The sequence below is a fragment of the Phyllobates terribilis genome, unplaced genomic scaffold, assembly GCF_046119375.1.
Source record: "Phyllobates terribilis strain yellow unplaced genomic scaffold, ASM4611937v1 Scaffold_13__5_contigs__length_258822181, whole genome shotgun sequence".
Lineage (NCBI taxonomy): Eukaryota > Metazoa > Chordata > Amphibia > Anura > Dendrobatidae > Phyllobates > Phyllobates terribilis.
The window spans coordinates 161206873-161228989 of NW_027362773.1; the positions used below are offsets into that span (position 1 = coordinate 161206873).

The 22117-nt window shown below is 53.6% G+C and overlaps 1 protein-coding gene across 1 annotated transcript in view; it reads right to left on the minus strand.

Annotated features, from left to right (window-relative positions):
* MYBPC3 (myosin binding protein C3) overlaps positions 1 to 22117 on the minus strand; it is a 164693-nt gene that overhangs the window by 131053 nt on the left and 11523 nt on the right. The window contains exons 3-6 of the mRNA XM_073658952.1: positions 21019 to 21102; positions 20786 to 20934; positions 12450 to 12567; positions 11849 to 11897 (exon numbers count right to left, since the gene is read on the minus strand). Of these exons, the coding sequence (XP_073515053.1) occupies positions 11849 to 11897; positions 12450 to 12567; positions 20786 to 20934; positions 21019 to 21102 (400 nt within the window). The remainder of the gene's footprint in view (positions 1 to 11848; positions 11898 to 12449; positions 12568 to 20785; positions 20935 to 21018; positions 21103 to 22117) is intronic.

Consider the following 22117-nt stretch of genomic DNA (forward strand, 5'->3'; position numbering starts at 1 on the left):
GGAGGACTATGCGGGGCCATTATTCTGTATGGAGGACTATGTGGGGTCATTATACTGTGTGGAGGACTATGTGGGGTCATTATTCTGTATGGAGGACTATGTGGGGTCATTATACTGTATGGAGGACTATGTGGGTGGGGCCATTATACTGTATGGAGGACTATGTGGGGTCCATTATTCTGTATGGAGGACTATGTGGGTGGGGCCATTATTCTGTATGGAGGACTATGTGGGGTCATTATACTGTATGGAGGACTATGTGGGGCCATTATACTGTATGGAGGACTATGTGGGGCCATTATACTGTATGGAGGACTATGTGGGTGGGGCCATTATTCTGTATGGAGGACTATGTGGGGTCATTATACTGTATGGAGGACTATGTGGGGCCATTATACTGTATGGAGGACTATGTGGGGCCATTATACTGTATGGAGGACTATGTGGGGCCATTATTCTGTATGGAGGACTATGTGGGTGGGGCCATTATTCTGTATGGAGGACTATGTGGGGCCCATTATTCTGTATGGAGGACTATGTGGGTGGGGCCATTATACTGTATGGAGGACTATGTGGGGCCCATTATTCTGTACGGAGGACTATGTGGGGCCCATTATTCTGTATGGAGGACTATGTGGGGCCATTATACTGTATGGAGGACTATGTGGAGCCCATTATACTGTATGGAGGACTATGTGGAGCCCATTATACTGTATGGAGGACTATGTGGGGCCCATTATTCTGTATGGAGGACTATGTGGGGCCATTATACTGTATGGAGGACTATGTGGGGCCCATTATACTGTATGGAGGACTATGTGGGGCCATTATACTGTATGGAGGACTATGTGGGCCCATTATTCTGTATGGAGGACTATGTGGGCCCATTATACTGTATGGAGGACTATGTGGAGCCCATTATACTGTATGGAGGACTATGTGGAGCCCATTATACTGTATGAAGGACTATGTGGGGCCCATTATTCTGTATGGAGGACTATGTGGGGCCATTATACTGTATGGAGGACTATGTGGGGCCCATTATACTGTATGGAGGACTATGTGGGGCCATTATACTGTATGGAGGACTATGTGGGGCCATTATTCTGTATGGAGGACTATGTGGGTAGGGCCATTATACTGTATGGAGGACTATGTGGGGCCATTATACTGTATGGAGGACTATGTGGGGCCATTATTCTGTATGGAGGACTATGTGGGTGGGGCCATTATTCTGTATGGAGGACTATGTGGGGCCCATTATTCTGTATGGAGGACTATGCGGGGCCATTATTCTGTATGGAGGACTATGTGGGGTCATTATACTGTATGGAGGACTATGTGGGGTCCATTATTCTGTATGGAGGACGATGTGGGGTCATTATACTGTATGGAGGACTATGTGGGTGGGGCCATTATTCTGTATGGAGGACTATGTGGGGCCATTATACTGTATGGAGGACTATGCGGGGCCATTATACTGTATGGAGGACTATGTGGGGCCATTATACTGTATGGAGGACTATGCGGGGCCATTATACTGTATGGAGGACTATGCGGGGCCATTATTCTGTATGGAGGACTATGTGGGGTCATTATACTGTGTGGAGGACTATGTGGGGTCATTATTCTGTATGGAGGACTATGTGGGGTCATTATACTGTATGGAGGACTATGTGGGTGGGGCCATTATACTGTATGGAGGACTATGTGGGGTCCATTATTCTGCATGGAGGACTATGTGGGTGGGGCCATTATTCTGTATGGAGGACTATGTGGGGCCATTATACTGTATGGAGGACTATGTGGGGCCATTATTCTGTATGGAGGACTATGTGGGGCCCATTATTCTGTATGGAGGACTATGTGGGTGGGGCCATTATACTGTATGGAGGACTATGCGGGGCCATTATTCTGTATGGAGGACTATGTGGGGTCATTATACTGTATGGAGGACTATGTGGGGTCCATTATTCTTTATGGAGGACGATGTGGGGTCATTATACTGTATAGAGGACTATGTGGGGCCCATTATTCTGTATGGAGGACTATGTGGGGTCCATTATTCTGTATGGAGGACTATGTGGGGCCATTATACTGTATGGAGGGCTATGTGGGGCCCATTATTCTGTATGGAGGACTATGTGGGGCCATTATACTGTATGGAAGATTATGTGGGGCCATTATACTGTATGGAGGACTATGTGGGGCCCATTATTCTGTATGGAGGACTATGTGGGGCCCATTATTCTGTATGGAGGACTATGTGGGGCCATTATTCTGTATGGAGGACTATGTGGGGCCCATTATACTGTATGGAGGACTATGTGGGGCCATTATACTGTATGGAGGACTATGTGGGGGCATTATTCTGTATGGAGGACTATGTGGGGTCCATTATTCTGTATGGAGGACTATGTGGGGCCCATTATTCTGTATGGAGGACTATGTGGGGTCATTATACTGTGTGGAGAACTATGTGGGGCCATTATACTGTATGGAGGACTATGTGGGGCCCATTATTCTGTATGGAGGACTATGTGGGGCCCATTATTCTGTATGGAGGACTATGTGGGGTCCATTATACTGTATGGAGGGCTATGTGGGGCCATTATTCTGTATGGAGGACTATGTGGGGCCCATTATTCTGTATGGAGGACTATGTGGGGTCATTATACTGTATGGAGGACTATGTGGGGCCATTATTCTGTATGGAGGACTATGTGGGGACCATTATATTGTATGGAGGACTATGTGGGGCCCATTATTCTGCATGGAGGACTATGTGGGGCCCATTATTCTGTATGGAGGACTATGTGGGGCCCATTATTCTGTATGGAGGACTATGTGGGGCCCATTATTCTGCATGGAGGACTATGTGGGGCCCATTATTCTGTATGGAGGACTATGTGGGGCCCATTATTCTGTATGGAGGACTATGTGGGGCCCATTATTCTGTATGGAGGACTATGTGGGGTCATTATACTGTATGGACGACTATGTGGGGCCCATTATTCTGTATGGAGGACTATGAGGTCCCATTATTCTGTATGGAGGACTATGTTGGGCCCATTATACTGTATGCAGGACTATATGGGGCCAGCTATTCTGTATGGAGGACAATATGCGGCTCATTATTCTGTATGAAAAGCATTGTGGGGCCCATTATATTGTATGGAGGACTATATGGGGCGCATATATTTTAATAAATATCAAGGTTGGCCCGCAACTTTGTCCAAGTTTTTAATTTTGGCCCTCTGTGTATTTGAGTTTGACGTCCCTGGCTTAGAGGGTCACACAGGGCAGATACACTGCAGATTTTCCTTCACAAAGTGGTGTACAGAGAATTTGCTGATTATTACAGTAACCAGCAATGTGGATGAGATTTAAAGAAATCTCATGGATAGACTGCGTAAAAAAAAAATCTGCACTGGAAATTGACCTATGGTCCGATCTGAAACCAGGGAGAAAAAAGGTGAAAGCTGCAGAAAAATCTACATCAAAACCCGCACAAATCTGTGGGATTCTGGCGGTCGGGCCCCCAGCAATTAATAAATTATCTCCTATCTGATGGCTAAGAGATTAAATTGTGAGAATAACCCTTTAAAGTAAGAGCAGATGACATAAGAGCTAGCAACTGTCCTATTAGGAAGACGGTCATTGGGATGTAAATTGCTGGAGCAAAGCTTTAGCTACCTGGCTATGGATATCCTCCGGCTTCCTGGTCCTACTATGCTCCTGGGAGTTTAGATAAAGTTTAGTTAATCTATTCACTAATTTAACACTTCAACCCAAATCAGATCGAACAATGTTACAAGACAATTATCTTTTCATTAATAATTACGCAATCAACTTTTCCTACTTTGAGAAACTTTCTGCTTGACCTAAACATTAAAATATTCATGATTTATAATTCATTACCAATTAACTAATTCATTTTTTTTTAAAATATCCTTAAAGGGTAACAGTTCATTTAATTGTTGTTACATTAATCAATAATACACAAGATCTTTTAGAAAATTTCTTATTTTCTTATCAGAGAAATCTGCTGCTTTTTACCCTGGGACTGATCATTCTTATTTCATGGGTAAAATCTGATATAAATGAAGAGAGATTTTCCCATTACTGAGATGACAGTTGGTGCTTCTAAAATTCTATGAAGGAGGGAGGAGCTAGAGAGAGGAGAGAGGACAGACAGAAGAGGGAGGAGCTAGAGACAGCGGAGGGAGGAGCTAGAGTCAGACACAGACAGAGGAGGGAGGAGCTAGAGTCAGACCCAGACAGAGGAGGGAGGAGCTAGAGTCAGACACAGACAGAGGAGGGAGGAGCTAAAGACAGCGGAGGGAGGAGCTAGAGACAGACAGACAGAGGAGGGAGGAGCTAGAAACAGAAACTGGCAGAGGAGGGAGGAGCTAGAGGCAGACATAGACTGAGGAGGGAGGAGCTAGAGACAGTGGAGAGAGGAGCTAGAGACAGACAGACAGAGGAGGGAGGAGCTAGAAACAGAAACAGGCAGAGGAGGGAGGAGCTAGAGGCAGACATAGACTGAGGAGGGAGGAGCTAGAGACAGACACAGACAAAGGAGGGAGGAGCTAGAGTCAGACACAGACAGAGGAGGGAGGAGCTAGAGTCAGACACAGACAGAGGAGGGAGGAGCTAGAGTCAGACACAGAAAGGAGAGAGGAGCTAGAGTCAGACACAGACAGAGGAGGGAGGAGCTAGAGTCAGACACAGACAGAGGAGGGAGGAGCTAGAGTCAGACACAGACAGAGGGAGGAGCTAGAGTCAGACACAGACAGAGGAGGGAGGAGCTAGAGTCAGACACAGAGAGAGGAGGGAGGAGCTAGAGTCAGACACAGACAGAGGGAGGAGCTAGAGTCAGACACAGACAGAGGAGGGAGGAGCTAGAGTCAGACACAGACAGAGGAGGGAGGAGCTAGAGTCAGACACAGACAGAGGGAGGAGCTAGAGTCAGACACAGACAGAGGGAGGAGCTAGAGTCAGACACAGACAGAGGGAGGAGCTAGAGTCAGACACAGACAGAGGGAGGAGCTAGAGTCAGACACAGACAGAGGGAGGAGCTAGAGTCAGACACAGAGAGAGGAGGGAGGAGCTAGAGTCAGACACAGAGAGAGGAGGGAGGAGCTAGAGTCAGACACAGACAGAGGAGGGAGGAGCTAGAGTCAGACACAGACAGAGGAGGGAGGAGCTAGAGTCAGACACAGACAGAGGAGGGAGGAGCTAGAGTCAGACACAGACAGAGGAGGGAGGAGCTAGAGTCAGACACAGACAGAGGAGGGAGGAGCTAGAGTCAGACACAGACAGAGGAGGGAGGAGCTAGAGTCAGACACAGACAGAGGAGGGAGGAGCTAGAGTCAGACACAGACAGAGGAGGGAGGAGCTAGAGACAGACACAGACAGAGGAGGGAGGAGCTAGAGACAGACACAGACAGAGGAGGGAGGATCTAGAGTCAGACACAGACAGAGGAGGGAGGATCTAGAGTCAGACACAGACAGAGGAGGGAGGAGCTAGAGTCAGACACAGACAGAGGAGGGAGGAGCTAGAGTCAGACACAGACAGAGGAGGGAGGAGCTAGAGTCAGACACAGACAGGAGGGAGGAGCTAGAGTCAGACACAGACAGAGGAGGGAGGAGCTAGAGACTGCAAAGGGAGGAGCTAGAGTCAGACACAGAGAAAGGAGAGAGGAGCTAGAGTCAGACACAGACAGAGGAGGGAGGAGCTAGAGTCAGACACAGACAGAGGAGGGAGGAGCTAGAGACTGCAGAGGGAGGAGCTAGAGTCAGACACAGAGAAAGGAGAGAGGAGCTAGAGTCAGACACAGACAGAGGAGGGAGGAGCTAGAGTCAGACACAGACAGAGGAGGGAGGAGCTAGAGTCAGACACAGACAGAGGAGGGAGGAGCTAGAGTCAGACACAGACAGAGGAGGGAGAAGCTAGAGTCAGACACAGACAGAGGAGGGAGGAGCTAGAGACTGCAGAGGGAGGAGCTAGAGTCAGACACAGAGAGAGGAGGGAGGAGCTAGAGTCAGACACAGACAGAGGAGGGAGAAGCTAGAGTCAGACACAGACAGAGGAGGGAGGAGCTAGAGACTGCAGAGGGAGGAGCTAGAGTCAGACACAGAGAGAGGAGGGAGGAGCTAGAGTCAGACACAGACAGAGGAGGGAGGAGCTAGAGTCAGACACAGACAGAGGAGGGAGGAGCTAAAGTCAGATGTAGCACCCTGAGGATTCGGCTGCTACAGGAGTATTGCACCTCAACCCAGAGGTGTGATATTCCACTCCCGGGTAAGGATGGAGTGTGGAACTGAGCTCAGATAGACTGCATGCACTACATACATCCCATTCCAGAGGAGCAGGCCGACGGCACTCCCACTTAGAAATGTGCAGGTGCGACCGAGCCTGTTCCTGGCTGGAGTGGGAGGGGGGAGGAACATCCCATGTAGTGTAGGGGCAGATAGGGGGAGCAGTCTGGGTAGTGGTAGGAGCTCATTGGGTGCTGGTCACCTGAGCTCACACATAGAGGGATATATAAGGAGGGCACCAACTTAGAATCAGGGTCAGTCAGCTGCAGAGGACAAGTCAGATGCAGAGAGCAGGAAACAGCAGCCCTGGAGAGAGAGAGAGTGGAGTGAAGAAAGACCCAGAGGGGGACAAAGAAGGGACCCAAGAACCCAAATAAGAACACCGGGTGAGGAGTCAGCAAGAGGGTACCGGAACCCAAGCTGGTGGGGGCAAAGACATTCCCCAGCCAGAGACCGGAGACCGTGGGCAGTGTCTGTCACGGTCACCCACTACATTCACCCTGAAGGCACACCACAGGAAGGGTCAGGGAACCTAAGGCCAAAGGTTGCCCAACAGAAGGCCCGAGGGAGCTGGACTTAGGTGAATCACTGGTGGGGACGGCTGAAGTAAGGACAGAGGGAGAGCTCAGGGCCACGCTCCGGACTTGTTTGGGGGTTGGCCGGATCCAGGACCTGGTGGACGCAGCACGGCTCGGGAGGTCACTTGGAGCCAGAGTGACCAGGAACATCTGCAGTAAGTAAAGACCCTTAACTGCACTACCCGAGTCTGTCATCATTACCGGCTGCACCGCACCACCACAACCCCCATCCTCTGCGCCTGTCCCCTCTGAGGCTATACCCCTCCCGTTGGGGGTTATCCCACCAAGCTGCGCATCCACCATCAGCCTCAGCGGACCCTGCTGCAGCGGCGGCCACAGTGACCGCATCACAACGGGTGGCGTAGTCGACACAACGAACTTTAATAACATCAGTAAAGACTGCCACATAACCCTGAGCTTGACGCCCTGGGCACGGGACCGGGTCACAGCCGCTCGGAGACTACAACCCCCCATCTGATCCAGTGCCGGGTATTCCCCTCAAAAAGGAATATGTCCCAGGGGGCGCGTCACAGACACAGACAGAGGAGGGAGGATCTAGAGTCAGACACAGAGAGAGGAGGGAGGAGCTAGAGTCAGACACAGACAGAGAAGGGAGGAGCTAGAGTCAGACACAGACAGAGGAGGGAGGAGCTAGAGACAGACACAGACAGAGGAGGGAGGAGCTAGAGACAGCAGAGGGAGGAGCTAGACACAGACATAGACAGAGGAGGGAGGAGCTAGAGTCAGACACAGACAGAGGAGGGAGGAGCTAGAGTCAGACACAGACAGAGGAGAGAGGAGCTAGAGTCAGACACAGACAGAGGAGGGAGGAGCTAGAGACAGACACAGACAGAGAAGGGAGGAGCTAGAGACAGACACAGACAGAGGAGGGAGGAGCTAGAGACAGACACAGACAGAGGAGGGAGGAGCTAGAGACCGACAGACAGAGGAGGGAGGAGCTAGAGTCAGACACAGACAGAGAAGGGAGGAGCTAGAGACAGACACAGACAGAGGAGGGAGGAGCTAGAGTCAGACACAGACAGAGGAGGAAGGAGCTAGAGTCAGACACAGAGAGGAGGGAGGAGCTAGAGTCAGACACAGACAGAGGAGGGAGGAGCTAGAGTCAGACACAGAGAGAGGAGGGAGGAGCTAGAGTCAGACACAGACAGAGGAGGGAGGAGCTAGAGTCAGACACAGACAGAGGAGGAAGGAGCTAGAGTCAGACACAGAGAGAGGAGGGAGGAGCTAGAGTCAGACACAGACAGAGGAGGGAGGAGCTAGAGTCAGACACAGAGAGAGGAGGGAGGAGCTAGAGTCAGACACAGATAGAGGAGGGAGGAGCTAGAGTCAGACACAGACAGAGGAGGGAGGAGCTAGAGTCAGACACAGACAGAGGAGGGAGAAGCTAGAGTCAGACACAGAGAGAGGAGGGAGGAGCTAGAGTCAGACACAGACAGAGAAGGGAGGAGCTAGAGTCAGACACAGACAGAGGAGGGAGGAGCTAGAGACAGACACAGACAGAGGAGGGAGGAGCTAGAGACAGCAGAGGGAGGAGCTAGACACAGACATAGACAGAGGAGGGAGGAGCTAGAGTCAGACACAGACAGAGGAGGGAGGAGCTAGAGTCAGACACAGACAGAGGAGGGAGGAGCTAGAGTCAGACACAGACAGAGGAGAGAGGAGCTAGAGTCAGACACAGACAGAGGAGGGAGGAGCTAGAGACAGACACAGACAGAGGAGGGAGGAGCTAGAGACAGACACAGACAGAGGAGGGAGGAGCTAGAGACCGACAGACAGAGGAGGGAGGAGCTAGAGTCAGACACAGACAGAGGAGGGAGGAGCTAGAGTCAGACACAGACAGAGGAGGGAGGAGCTAGAGACAGACACAGACAGAGGAGGGAGGAGCTAGAGACAGCAGAGGGAGGAGCTAGACACAGACATAGACAGAGGAGGGAGGAGCTAGAGTCAGACACAGACAGAGGAGGGAGGAGCTAGAGTCAGACACAGACAGAGGAGGGAGGAGCTAGAGTCAGACACAGACAGAGGAGAGAGGAGCTAGAGTCAGACACAGACAGAGGAGAGAGGAGCTAGAGTCAGACACAGACAGAGGAGGGAGGAGCTAGAGACAGACACAGACAGAGGAGGGAGGAGCTAGAGACAGAGGAGGGAGGAGCTAGAGACCGACAGACAGAGGAGGGAGGAGCTAGAGTCAGACACAGTCAGAGGAGGGAGGAGCTAGAGTCAGACACAGACAGAGGAGGGAGGAGCTAGAGTCAGACAGTGGAGGGAGGAGCTAGAAACAGAAACAGGCAGAGGAGGAAGGAGCTAGAGGCAGACATAGACTGAGGAGGGAGGAGCTAGAGACAGACACAGACAGAGGAGGGAGGAGCTAGTGTCAGACACAGAGGAGGGAGGAGCTAGAGTCAGACACAGGCAGAGGAGGGAGGAGCTGGAGTCAGACACAGACAGAGGAGGGAGGAGCTAGAGTCAGACACAGACAGAGGAGGGAGGAGCTAGAGTCAGACACAGACAGAGGAGGGAGGAGCTAGAGTCAGACACAGACAGAGGAGGGAGGAGCTAGAGTCAGACACAGACAGAGGAGGGAGGAGCTAGAGTCAGACACAGAGAGGAGGGAGGAGCTAGAGTCAGACACAGAGAGGAGGGAGGAGCTAGAGTCAGACACAGAGAGAGGAGGGAGGAGCTAGAGTCAGACACAGACAGAGGAGGGAGGAGCTAGAGTCAGACACAGACAGAGGAGGGAGGAGCTAGAGTCAGACAGAGAGAGGAGGGAGGAGCTAGAGTCAGACACAGACAGAGGAGGAAGGAGCTAGAGTCAGACACAGAGAGAGGAGGGAGGAGCTAGAGACAGACACAGACAGAGGAGGGAGGAGCTAGAGTCAGACACAGACAGAGGAGGGAGGAGCTAGAGTCAGACACAGACAGAGGAGGGAGGAGCTAGAGTCAGACACAGACAGAGGAGGGAGGAGCTAGAGTCAGACACAGACAGAGGAGGGAGGAGCTAGTGTCAGACACAGACAGAGGAGGGAGGAGCTAGAGTCAGACACAGACAGAGGAGGGAGGAGCTAGAGTCAGACACAGACAGAGGAGGGAGGAGCTAGAGTCAGACAGAGAGAGGAGGGAGGAGCTAGAGTCAGACACAGACAGAGGAGGGAGGAGCTAGAGACAGACACAGACAGAGGACGGAGGAGCTAGAGTCAGACACAGACAGAGGAGGGAGGAGCTAGAGACAGCAGAGGGAGGAGCTAGACACAGACACAGACAGAGGAGGGAGGAGCTAGAGTCAGACACAGACAGAGGACGGAGGAGCTACAGTCAGACACAGACAGAGGAGGGAGGAGCTAGAGTCAGACACAGACAGAGGAGGGAGGAGCTAGAGTCAGACACAGACAGAGGAGGGAGGAGCTAGAGTCAGACACAGACAGAGGAGGGAGGATCTAGAGTCAGACACAGACAGAGGAGGAAGGAGCTAGAGTCAGACACAGGCAGAGGAGGGAGGAGCTAGTGTCAGACACAGACAGAGGAGGGAGGAGCTAGAGTCAGACACAGACAGAGGTGGGAGGAGCTAGAGTCAGACACAGACAGGAGGGAGGAGCTAGAGTCAGACACAGACAGAGGAGGGAGGAGCTAGAGTCAGACACAGACAGAGGAGGGAGGAGATAGAATCAGACACAGGCAGAGGAGGGAGGATCTAGAGTTAGACCCAGACAGAGGAGGGAGGAGCTAGAGTCAGATGTAGACAGAGGAGGGAGGAGCTAGAGTCAGACACAGACAGAGGAGGGAGGAGCTAGAATCAGACACAGGCAGAGGAGGGAGGAGCTAGAGTTAGACATAGACAGAGGAGGGAGGAGCTAGAGTTAGACACAGACAGAGGAGGGAGGAGCTAGTCAGACACAGGCAGAGGAGGGAGGAGCTGGAATCAGACAAAAGGAGAGAGGAGCTTCTGTCAGACAGAGGAAGGAGGAGCTAGATGTGACACAGACAGAGGAGGGAGGAGCTAGGGACAGACACAAGCAGAGGAGGAAGGAGCTAGAGTAAGACACAGGAGGGAGGAGCTAGAGGTGACACAGACAGAGGAGGGAGGAGCTAGAGGTGACACAGACAGAGAAGGGAGGAGCTAGAGGTGACACAGACAGAGAAGGGAGGAGCTAGAGGTGACAGACAGAGAAGGGAGGAGCTAGAGGTGACAGATAGAGGGAGGAGCTAGAGGTGACAGACAGAGAAGGGAGGAGCTAGAGGTGACAGACTTTCTCCTGCATGTTCTCCTGAAACTACAGTTACAGATCTCTATAGAACTTTATAAACACCAACTGTCATCTATCGCAGTAATGTGAAAAGTCTGTATTCACTGAAGACACAATTAATTTACAGTTGAACTGAGAGTGAAAGCTCAGTCCTGGAGGAGAACGAAGCAGATTTCTCTGATATATTATGTTTCTTATTTTCACATGTACTATTGATTTATGTAAAAAAAAATTAAAATGATGGTCACTCTTTAAGATAGGCTAATAATTTATGCTCGGTGGAGGTTTAACCATCAGGAATGAAGGTGTCTGCAGTAACTGAAGCAAAACCACCCATACACAGAGCTAACGTGACGTCTGGTACTGCGGCTCATCTCCACGGGCGTGAATGACATGAGCTGCAACAACAGACAAGAGTTTGTGTAATTCAGCCGTAGCCAATCAAGCTGGAAGTGCACTGGGGGCGTTACATTCCACGTAGAAGACTTCTCCCGAGTGCATTGACACGCCCCCAGTGCACTTACAGCCTAATTTGCATATAATTTCTACTATATAGCACTCCTGTATGACACATCAGATCTCTCCAAAACGATAGGGCAAGTAACCTACCACTACCAACACATGTAATCATGTCCTGACAGGTTCCCTTTAATGAATGTTACTTGATATACCGTAGATACTTACGTGCGTTTGAATGCAGAGCGAATATCAATGTCTCCGGCATTGCTGACCTCTGGATGGAAAAAACACAGAAAATAAAATCTCAATGAATGTGAAAAGCTCCCGAGCAGTAGGGAAATATTTTCAGTTTCCGGTGGCGTCCCTCCGGATAACATGGTACGATTAAAATATATCATACCCACATTACTGATCCCACTGCTCATCTTAGGCTCCTGTGATATCTGTGCTTCCTCTTCCAGATAGAGGGGCATGTGACCACTGCAGTCAGTGACTGGCTGCAGTGGTCGCATGTCCATGCAGCCAAAACAGTATATACAGAGTTGTTGCAGTCATATATCTATGTGACTGTTGCAGCCACTCATGGGTCACAACAGTGACATGTTGGTCACCACTGCGGCTAGTGATTAGCTGCAGTGGTTACATGCCAGTCCTGCCAGAAGAGGAAGCACAGAGACTTTTTAGGACCTGGGCACTGCTGGAAGACAAGTGGCGTGGGATCAGTAAGTTGTTGCTTTGAGGTTTCCTCTGCAGCTGCACAGAACTCATGGAGGGGAGACAGAATAATAAAATACCAGAAAACTGACTTCAATTGAAAACCATTTACCGATCACATTTAGGTTAAAGTTGCAGCTGTCAAACTTGTCTTTGCTGGAGACCTCGCAGCGGTATCCTCCGGCGTACGTGGTCTTGGCCTTGATGATTTGGATCTCAAAAGTGTAAATCTGAAAGCAAATGGAGCAGAGAGACGCGGTGACGGGAGATCTGTCTACAATTATGTCTGCGGCGCTCGCCATGAAGGGTGAAGAGATTTCTTTAAAGGGGTTGTCCTGAAGTAGAAAACATGGCTGCTGTTGTCCAAAAAAAAAAAAAACAGCGCCTCCCCTGCCCATGGGTTGTGTCTGGTATTGCATCTCAACTCTGCAAATGTGAATACGGCCTATATCAACTGTGGACAGGTAATGTGCGATTTTTGGAGAAAAGAAGCCATGTTTTTCCACTGCAAAGTCTCTCATTTCCCTGCAGCGCCACCATAGGGTAAATTGAAGCATTACATGTTTCCCATTGATACCGATGTACCAGCATCCCACCCGCCTGTGTCCTGTTCCTCTGCTGCCAGTCACATGACCGGAGAATGTCACCTGACCTGAGAATGTCACCTGGCCTGAGAATGTCACCTGGCCTGAGAATGTCACCTGACCTGAGAATGTCACCTGACCTGAGAATGTCACCTGACCTGAAGCTCCTTCTGTCTCAACCCAGACACTGGCATCAGACAGCTTATTACTGGAGCGGGAAGGAGCGGCCATTGCCCCGCAGAGCCGTCGTGTCTGTGACTGACCCCATGTGTACGTCGCCTGCACTATCACAAGCCGCCATGTTGTGCTCACACATCACTGCCGTCCTCCGCGGAGAAACAACGACCGACCGCAGGAAGGAAATGGTGGCCGCAGGCATCCCTCACACTGCTGAGGTAAAGTGACAGCTGAGCTCTGATTGGTTGCTTTGCATAAGAGAGTTCTGACTCCCAGGGAGCGGGGTCTGGCTGTCGGGGCCCGGCCTGTGTGGTGTTAGTGGGAGCCGTGTGATAGAGGCTTCAGGAAAGTGTTAGCTCCCTGCATTGTGTCTCCTGTGTGGGAACAACAAGCCTGACTCCTATAGCAGCCATTATAAAAGAGGCTTCTGCACCGGAAAACTGGCTGCATGTCTGACAAAAACTGCAGAAGCACACACAAAGCTGAGCAGTCCGTCTCCTCGCCATCGGTATCGCCACCTCTCCGTCTCCTCGCGTTCAGTACGGCCACCTCTCCGTCTCCTCGCGTTCAGTACGGCGGCCTCTCCATCTCCTCGCGTTCAGTACGGCGGCCTCTCCATCTCCTCGCGTTCAGTACGGTGGCCTCTCCATCTCCTCGCGTTCAGTACGGCGGCCTCTCCATCTCCTCGCGTTCAGTACGGTGGCCTCTCCATCTCCTCGCGTTCAGTACGGCGGCCTCTCCATCTCCTCGCGTTCAGTACGGTGGCCTCTCCGTCTCCTCGCGTTCAGTACGGCGGCCTCTCCATCTCCTCGCGTTCAGTACGGTGGCCTCTCCGTCTCCTCGCGTTCAGTACGGCGGCCTCTTCGTCTCCTCGCGTTCAGTACGGTGGCCTCTCCGTCTCCTCGCGTTCAGTACGGCGGCCTCTCCATCTCCTCGCATTCAGTACGGCGGCCTCTCCGTCTCCTCGCGTTCAGTACGGCGGCCTCTCCATCTCCTCGCGTTCAGTACGGCGGCCTCTCCATCTCCTCGCGTTCAGTACGGTGGCCTCTCCGTCTCCTCGCGTTCAGTACGGTGGCCTCTCTGTCTCCTCGCGTTCAGTACGGTGGCCTCTCTGTCTCCTTGCATTCGGTAAGGCGGCCTCTCCGTCTCCTCGCGTTCAGTACGGCGGCCTCTCTGTCTCCTCGCTTTCAGTGCGGCGGCCTCTCCGTCTCCTCGCTTTCAGTACGGCGGCCTCTCCGTCTCCTCGCGTTCAGTACGGTGGCCTCTCCGTCTCCTCGCGTTCAGTACGGCGGCCTCTTCGTCTCCTCGCGTTCAGTACGGTGGCCTCTCCGTCTCCTCGCGTTCAGTACGGCGGCCTCTCTGTCTCCTCGCTTTCAGTGCGGCGGCCTCTCCGTCTCCTCGCTTTCAGTACGGCGGCCTCTCCGTCTCCTCGCGTTCAGTACGGCGGCCTCTCCGTCTCCTCGCGTTCAGTACGGCGGCCTCTTCGTCTCCTCGCGTTCAGTACGGTGGCCTCTCCGTCTCCTCGCGTTCAGTACGGCGGCCTCTCCATCTCCTCGCGTTCAGTACGGCGGCCTCTCCATCTCCTCGCGTTCAGTACGGCGGCCTCTCCATCTCCTTGCGTTCAGTACGGCGGCTTCTCCATCTCCTCGCGTTCAGTACGGTGGCCTCTCCATCTCCTCGCGTTCAGTACGGCGGCCTCTCCATCTCCTCGCGTTCAGTACGGCGGCCTCTCCATCTCCTCGCGTTCAGTACGGCGGCCTCTCCATCTCCTCGCGTTCAGTACGGTGGCCTCTCCGTCTCCTCGCGTTCAGTACGGCGGCCTCTTCGTCTCCTCGCGTTCAGTACGGTGGCCTCTCCGTCTCCTCGCGTTCAGTACGGCGGCCTCTCCGTCTCCTCGCGTTCAGTACGGCGGCCTCTCCATCTCCTCGCGTTCAGTACGGCGGCCTCTCCGTCTCCTCGCGTTCAGTACGGCGGCCTCTTCGTCTCCTCGCGTTCAGTACGGCGGCCTCTCCGTCTCCTCGCGTTCAGTACGGCGGCCTCTCCGTCTCCTCGCGTTCAGTACGGCGGCCTCTCCGTCTCCTCGCGTTCAGTACGGTGGCCTCTCCGTCTCCTCGCGTTCAGTACGGCGGCCTCTTCGTCTCCTCGCGTTCAGTACGGCGGCCTCTCCGTCTCCTCGCGTTCAGTACGGCGGCCTCTCCATCTCCTCGCATTCAGTACGGTGGCCTCTCCGTCTCCTCGCGTTCAGTACGGCGGCCTCTCCATCTCCTCGCGTTCAGTACTGCGCCCTCTCCGTCTCCTCGCGTTCAGTACGGCGGCCTCTCCATCTCCTCGCGTTCAGTACTGCGCCCTCTCCGTCTCCTCGCGTTCAGTACGGCGGCCTCTCCGTCTCCTCGCGTTCAGTACGGCGGCCTCTCCGTCTCCTCGCGTTCAGTACGGTGGCCTCTCCGTCTCCTCGCGTTCAGTACGGCGGCCTCTCCGTCTCCTCGCGTTCAGTACGGCGGCCTCTCCGTCTCCTCACGTTCAGTACGGCGGCCTCTTCGTCTCCTCGCGTTCAGTACGGCGGCCTCTCCGTCTCCTCGCGTTCAGTACGGCGGCCTCTCCATCTCCTCGCATTCAGTACGGTGGCCTCTCCGTCTCCTCGCGTTCAGTACGGCGGCCTCTCCATCTCCTCGCGTTCAGTACTGCGCCCTCTCCGTCTCCTCGCGTTCAGTACGGCGGCCTCTCCGTCTCCTCGCGTTCAGTACTGCGCCCTCTCCGTCTCCTCGCGTTCAGTACGGCGGCCTCTCCATCTCCTCGCGTTCAGTACTGCACCCTCTCCGTCTCCTCGCGTTCAGTACTGCGCCCTCTCCGTCTCCTCGCGTTCAGTACGGTGGCCTCTCTGTCTCCTTGCATTCGGTAAGGCGGCCTCTCCGTCTCCTCGCGTTCAGTACGGTGGCCTCTCCGTCTCCTCGCGTTCAGTACGGCGGCCTCTCCATCTCCTCGCGTTCAGTACTGTGCCCTCTCCGTCTCCTCGCGTTCAGTACGGTGGCCTCTCTGTCTCCTTGCATTCGGTAAGGCGGCCTCTCCGTCTCCTCGCGTTCAGTACGGCGGCCTCTCTGTCTCCTCGCTTTCAGTACGGCGGCCTCTCCATCTCCTCGCGTTCAGTACGGTGGCCTCTCCGTCTCCTCGCGTTCAGTACGGCGGCCTCTTCATCTCCTCGCGTTCAGTACGGCGGCCTCTCCATCTCCTCGCGTTCAGTACGGTGGCCTCTCCGTCTCCTCGCGTTCAGTACGGCGGCCTCTTCGTCTCCTCGCGTTCAGTACGGTGGCCTCTCCGTCTCCTCGCGTTCAGTACGGCGGCCTCTCCATCTCCTCGCATTCAGTACGGCGGCCTCTCCGTCTCCTCGCGTTCAGTACGGCGGCCTCTCCATCTCCTCGCGTTCAGTACGGCGGCCTCTCCATCTCCTCGCGTTCAGTACGGTGGCCTCTCCGTCTCCTCGCGTTCAGTACGGTGGCCTCTCTGTCTCCTCGCGTTCAGTACGGTGGCCTCTCTGTCTCCTTGCATTCGGTAAGGCGGCCTCTCCGTCTCCTCGCGTTCAGTACGGCGGCCTCTCTGTCTCCTCGCTTTCAGTGCGGCGGCCTCTCCGTCTCCTCGCTTTCAGTACGGCGGCCTCTCCGTCTCCTCGCGTTCAGTACGGTGGCCTCTCCGTCTCCTCGCGTTCAGTACGGCGGCCTCTTCGTCTCCTCGCGTTCAGTACGGTGGCCTCTCCGTCTCCTCGCGTTCAGTACGGCGGCCTCTCTGTCTCCTCGCTTTCAGTGCGGCGGCCTCTCCGTCTCCTCGCTTTCAGTACGGCGGCCTCTCCGTCTCCTCGCGTTCAGTACGGCGGCCTCTCCGTCTCCTCGCGTTCAGTACGGCGGCCTCTTCGTCTCCTCGCGTTCAGTACGGTGGCCTCTCCGTCTCCTCGCGTTCAGTACGGCGGCCTCTCCATCTCCTCGCGTTCAGTACGGCGGCCTCTCCATCTCCTCGCGTTCAGTACGGCGGCCTCTCCATCTCCTTGCGTTCAGTACGGCGGCTTCTCCATCTCCTCGCGTTCAGTACGGTGGCCTCTCCATCTCCTCGCGTTCAGTACGGCGGCCTCTCCATCTCCTCGCGTTCAGTACGGCGGCCTCTCCATCTCCTCGCGTTCAGTACGGCGGCCTCTCCATCTCCTCGCGTTCAGTACGGTGGCCTCTCCGTCTCCTCGCGTTCAGTACGGCGGCCTCTTCGTCTCCTCGCGTTCAGTACGGTGGCCTCTCCGTCTCCTCGCGTTCAGTACGGCGGCCTCTCCGTCTCCTCGCGTTCAGTACGGCGGCCTCTCCATCTCCTCGCGTTCAGTACGGCGGCCTCTCCGTCTCCTCGCGTTCAGTACGGCGGCCTCTTCGTCTCCTCGCGTTCAGTACGGCGGCCTCTCCGTCTCCTCGCGTTCAGTACGGCGGCCTCTCCGTCTCCTCGCGTTCAGTACGGCGGCCTCTCCGTCTCCTCGCGTTCAGTACGGTGGCCTCTCCGTCTCCTCGCGTTCAGTACGGCGGCCTCTTCGTCTCCTCGCGTTCAGTACGGCGGCCTCTCCGTCTCCTCGCGTTCAGTACGGCGGCCTCTCCATCTCCTCGCATTCAGTACGGTGGCCTCTCCGTCTCCTCGCGTTCAGTACGGCGGCCTCTCCATCTCCTCGCGTTCAGTACTGCGCCCTCTCCGTCTCCTCGCGTTCAGTACGGCGGCCTCTCCATCTCCTCGCGTTCAGTACTGCGCCCTCTCCGTCTCCTCGCGTTCAGTACGGCGGCCTCTCCGTCTCCTCGCGTTCAGTACGGCGGCCTCTCCGTCTCCTCGCGTTCAGTACGGTGGCCTCTCCGTCTCCTCGCGTTCAGTACGGCGGCCTCTCCGTCTCCTCGCGTTCAGTACGGCGGCCTCTCCGTCTCCTCACGTTCAGTACGGCGGCCTCTTCGTCTCCTCGCGTTCAGTACGGCGGCCTCTCCGTCTCCTCGCGTTCAGTACGGCGGCCTCTCCATCTCCTCGCATTCAGTACGGTGGCCTCTCCGTCTCCTCGCGTTCAGTACGGCGGCCTCTCCATCTCCTCGCGTTCAGTACTGCGCCCTCTCCGTCTCCTCGCGTTCAGTACGGCGGCCTCTCCGTCTCCTCGCGTTCAGTACTGCGCCCTCTCCGTCTCCTCGCGTTCAGTACGGCGGCCTCTCCATCTCCTCGCGTTCAGTACTGCACCCTCTCCGTCTCCTCGCGTTCAGTACTGCGCCCTCTCCGTCTCCTCGCGTTCAGTACGGTGGCCTCTCTGTCTCCTTGCATTCGGTAAGGCGGCCTCTCCGTCTCCTCGCGTTCAGTACGGTGGCCTCTCCGTCTCCTCGCGTTCAGTACGGCGGCCTCTCCATCTCCTCGCGTTCAGTACTGTGCCCTCTCCGTCTCCTCGCGTTCAGTACGGTGGCCTCTCTGTCTCCTTGCATTCGGTAAGGCGGCCTCTCCGTCTCCTCGCGTTCAGTACGGCGGCCTCTCTGTCTCCTCGCTTTCAGTACGGCGGCCTCTCCATCTCCTCGCGTTCAGTACGGTGGCCTCTCCGTCTCCTCGCGTTCAGTACGGCGGCCTCTTCATCTCCTCGCGTTCAGTACGGCAGCCTCTCCGTCTCCTCGCATTCAGTACGGTGGCCTCTCCGTCTCCTCGCGTTCAGTACGGCGGCCTCTCCATCTCCTCGCATTCAGTACGGTGGCCTCTCCGTCTCCTCGCGTTCAGTACGGCGGCCTCTCCATCTCGCGTTCAGTACTGCGCCCTCTCCGTCTCCTCGCGTTCAGTACGGTGGCCTCTCTGTCTCCTTGCATTCGGTAAGGCGGCCTCTCTGTCTCCTTGCGTTCATTACGGCAGCCTCTCCGTCTCCTCGCGTTCGTTACGGCAGCCTCTCCGTCTCCTCGCGTTCGGTCCGGCAGCCTCTCCGTCTCCTCGCGTTCGGTCCGGCGGCCTCTCCGTCTCCTCGCGTTCGGTCCGGTGGCCTCTCCGTCTCCTCACATTCAGTACCGGGTCCTCTCCATCTCTTAGTATTTGGTACAGTAGCCTTTCCCTTATCCTGCATGGAGTCCTGACCACGAGCCCCGGAGCTGGGTGGCTGCGCCCCATCACCATTTCTGGGGGGTTTGCTTGGTTCACTCTTATGGTTTGGTTCCCGGAATATATAACCAAAATAGTGAAGTGAATGAGCCGACTGCAGCCTAATGGCCGGCTATAAATAAGACCGGCGAGTGCCAGTCAGAAAATGCAAAACTGGTTATTAGTCCGGCTCTCAGCTTCTATTTCCAGCCACAATCAGTTCGAGTTGTCACAGAAGATCCTAAATCATGTCCTGTGCCTGTAACCGAGGCCCCGAACCTGAGCCGGGGCCAAACTGTAATACACGTGATGGTGCGAGCGTGTCCGGGTGATAAGTAACCCCAATCACTGGAGAACCCCTGTGACACTATCAGGACCCGTTTTTTTTTTAACTTTTGTGCCTTTATTTCTTCCTCACAGAGCAATAACTTTTTTACTTTTGAGGGCTTGTTTTTTGCAGGACAAGTTGTAGTGTTGATGACACCATTCATTTAACCATACAATGAACTGGGAGACGAGAAAAAAATAGGGTAAAATGGTGAAAAAAATAAAGTTTTTACATAGATTTTTGGGGTTTGACTCTTTACATCAGTGCGATCACGGCGATCCAAAACTTTTTTTTTTATTATTATTAAGGTGTGGAAAAAAAAAATTCTAATTTTTTTCTGTGCCATTTTGGGCCCATATTAAGAGAGCACTGAATATATTTGTTTGTTTTTTTATTTTATTTTCTCTTTTCTTGAATTGGGATAAAGGGGGATTTTTGAAACATTTACATATTTTTTTATAAACATTTTTGAATTCTTACTTTATTTTTACCTTCCCCATATGAGACATGAACCTCCGATCATTTGATTGCTTGCTATACAGTAGTGGGTAGTGAAGTTGATGATCTTTTATGAAGCTCAGCCCATGGAGGACCAATGTGGGGGGCCAGCGACTTGGGGCCTTTAGTTGGCTCCTGGCTGCCATTGCAACCAATCGGCACCCAGCAGTTGCCTTTTGGGTGACCTGATGGGTCGGTCCAGTTAAAGCAGGCACTTGCAGATGAAACCACTTAAATGCCAATGTCACAGGTTAACACCAGCATCTAAATGGTTAAACAGCAGTGATCAGAGGCTGTACAGAGCGGACTCAGCTCCTGGGCCTGCTCCACATTCGTGCACCCCGATGAGGACATACATGTATTTTGGGGTTCAAAAATAAGTTAAGATAGACCTTCCCGCTCTCCTGACCTGTCATTAAAATGCAATTTGTCTTAGGACTCTAAATTGTGCCGTTTCTCTGTTATTCCTCATTAACATTTAGGAATAAACACATAATTGGGTGTTACCATTGCTTAGTCCATAGGTCGTGTCCCTTCACTCTCAGCACTGATTCAACAGCGTCAGATGGTACAGGGACACGTCCCATAAAAATGGGGAATGGTAACACCCAGTTGTCAATTTATTCAGACATTCCCAGGAAGAGCAGTAGAGGAATGGCACAAAGCAGTGTTCTAAAAAAAGAAGGTCCATTTTATGAGGGATACAGAATGAGAACCCCTTTATTTTGGACTGTCCCTGGTCTATAAGCCCGTAGCCCCCTTTACCTTAGTGTTGCGGTCGTATGTCTCAGTGATCTGCAGGTGTTTGCCCACTTTGCTGGACAGATCCATCCATTTGCCCTTGAACCATTTGGCTACTGGTTTCTTCATCAGGTTAGCACCATTAACCCTTGCTGTGAATTTGAGGTTAGCACCTGAAATGGGAAATAAAAATAATATGAAAATCCATTTCTTCTATATAAATATAACATAATAGTCGGCGATAATAGGACACTGACCCACAGCGACCTCTCCGTCCACCGGTCTCTCCAGGAACAGCCCGATCTCATCCTTGGGAGCCTCTGGTGCTGGCGGAGCCGGAGCTACGACATTGCAAAAGAACATGAACATGGTGCATAGAAAAGGTCCTAAAGCAAAAGGCGGACCATGGATCTGTGGCTGGAAAAGACACCTACATTTATTGCTGGCAGGACCAACGTCCACACGCGGCAAACCTGGGCAGATGTCAGGGAACCGTGGTGACTTAGTAATCATGCTTCTCAAGCTGATGGTTTAGATATGGGGCCCACTGAGACTATGAGACCTGGGGGCCCACATCCACCTAAACTCAGACATGTTTGGTGAAGAACTTTATCTTATAGAGTCATGTGAAAGTTGATCTAGGTTTGATTTGGCATTGATTTAAGACAGGTAACCGCATTGTTTGCTTCCTTCCGACAGATTATCCTGGTTCCCTATCTTCCCCTTGAAAATGACGCACAAGTGATTACTCAGGTCTCCTTCTTCCACTGCTCCACGGTCTATTTCTGATGATCATGTACCACTGTAGGTGCTTCCAGCAGTGGCATGGCTCAACCTTGGCACACAGCACCATACACAGCTATCTGCGATGCTCTGCATGGTCTGACAACTTTCTACTATAGCCAGAAGTTTGGGATACAGTTCCAAAACACCCCACAAGGCCTTCCAGTATACCACGAACACCCCACAAGGCCTTTCGTATACCGCGAACACCCCACAAGGCCTTCCGTATACCACGTACACCCCACAAGGCCTTCCGTATACCGCGAAAACCCCACAAGGCCTTCCGTATACTGCGAACACTCCACAAGGCCTTCCGTAGACCGGGAACACCCCACAAGGTCTTCCAGTATACCGGGAACACCCCACAAGGCTTTCCGCATACTGGGAACACCCCACAAGACCTGCCGCATACCGGGAACACCCCACAAGAATTGCCATATACCGGGAACACCGCACAAGGCCTGCCGCATACCGGGAACACCGCACAAGGCCTGCCATATACCGGGAACACCGCACAAGGCCTACCGCATACTGGGAACACCCCACAAGACCTGCCATATACTGGGAACACCG